Source organism: Myotis nattereri, assembly GCF_964212035.1.
Source record: "Myotis nattereri genome assembly, chromosome: 15".
Lineage (NCBI taxonomy): Eukaryota > Metazoa > Chordata > Mammalia > Chiroptera > Vespertilionidae > Myotis > Myotis nattereri.
The window spans coordinates 54,259,567-54,261,030 of NC_138090.1; the positions used below are offsets into that span (position 1 = coordinate 54,259,567).

At 50.5% G+C, this 1,464-nt stretch overlaps 1 protein-coding gene across 1 annotated transcript; it reads right to left on the reverse strand.

Moving 5' to 3' along the window:
- Positions 1-219: 219 nt before the first annotated feature.
- LOC308530696 (E3 ubiquitin-protein ligase RBX1-like) lies at positions 220-600 on the reverse strand (the record flags this gene model as incomplete). Its single annotated transcript, XM_081107384.1, has 1 exon — positions 220-600. One exon carries the CDS (start codon positions 598-600, stop codon positions 220-222), a length of 381 nt encoding a protein of 126 aa, XP_080963510.1.
- Between the last annotated feature and the right edge of the window lie 864 nt (positions 601-1,464).

The window sequence follows — 1,464 nt, forward strand, 5'->3', positions numbered from 1 at the left end:
AGGTTAGGTCGTTAATTTTTTTGGTTTTTTTGTTTCTTTGTTTTTTTTTAAGCCAACTGGATTTTATTTGACCCGGAACACGATAGGACTGCAGGAATAGCAAAATGAAAAGAGAAAGCAGAAAAGACCCAGTTCTATCTAACTTACAATGAAGTAACAGGAGGGCAAGTCATTAAACGAACAACAAAACAGTTCAGCTTGACAGAGAACCTTCTTTTTCTATTGCCCGTACTTTTGGAACACCCACTCGCTGCTGTCCAGCGGACACACGGGCCGTGTTTTGAGCCAGCGAGAGATGCAGTGTAAGTGAAAGGCGTGATTGCAGACTCCCCACGCAACGGTGCACTCTTCGGAAGTGGCAGAGGCCTGGTTCGCCTGGCATTCTATGCAAAGATCCATAGTGTGGTTCCTGCAGATGGCACAGTTGTCAACCTCAAGGTCCCAGGTCCAGAGCGCTACTGCTTTCCAGTTTTTCACTTCAAAGCGCTTCTTGCCCTCGCCGTTGCTGCTGCCGCTGTTGGTGCTGCTGGGGGTATCCGCGCCGCTGTTGCCGCCGCCGTTGGTGCTGCTGGGGGTATCCGCATCCTTCGCTGCCGCCATGTTGGAAACACTCGGTCTCAGGTCAGGTCTTGATTGTCTTGTTACATCTCTATTTATACCAGTTGATTTTAATCCTGTCCATTCTATTCCAAAGGTTAGGGCGTTTGTTAATCTAGTTCTGTTGAGTTTAACCCCTCTAGGTTAATCTCTACAAGGTAGTGACTGAAGGAGATTATGTTACCCAGTAAAGGTTATGTCCTCCCAGCCTCGCTGCTGGCCTTCCTTGGGACTGCCCTGTGTCGGTGGGTCTCGCGGGGTATAGGCTTTGGTGCTTTCCCTGGTGGGCAGACCCCTGGGGATGTGGGCCCAACACGTCCCAAATTTATGTGGGCCAACGGTCTTAGTCCAAGTTCTTCATAAGTAGTACATGGTATTTCTGTAACACTAGGGCATTTCACTGATTTATTCTCTTTCTTAGTCCTGTTAATCCCTAACTCCAGGGAAAAAATCTTCACCTGGGGAAACAACCTTTATCAGGGAGGTGGTCTTGTTTAAAACACACAGGGCTAAGAGGGGGAGCAGCAAAGATATTAAGAACAGTATGGCATATACGCCAGGTCCCTTGAAACATATGCTGTACAGATGTTTCTTCCCTGCAGCAACTGTGTCAAGCAGCAAGGATGGACTGGCTTCCAGCAAGGAAAGTTGGCTGCACGCGGTCACATGTGGCATGGACAGCCGGCAGTCAACCTGGCCAGCCCAGATGGGGGGGGGGGGTGTTCCCTGTATGTGTCCTCTGGTGACACTCAAATGTTGCAGCACTATCTGCCCGGGCATCGGAGAGTGCCTGCTCATTTGAGTGCCACAGGCTGAGCCGTGGTGTCCCCCGGGCCCTGGGTTTCGCACACCTCCCGGAGGCCACAG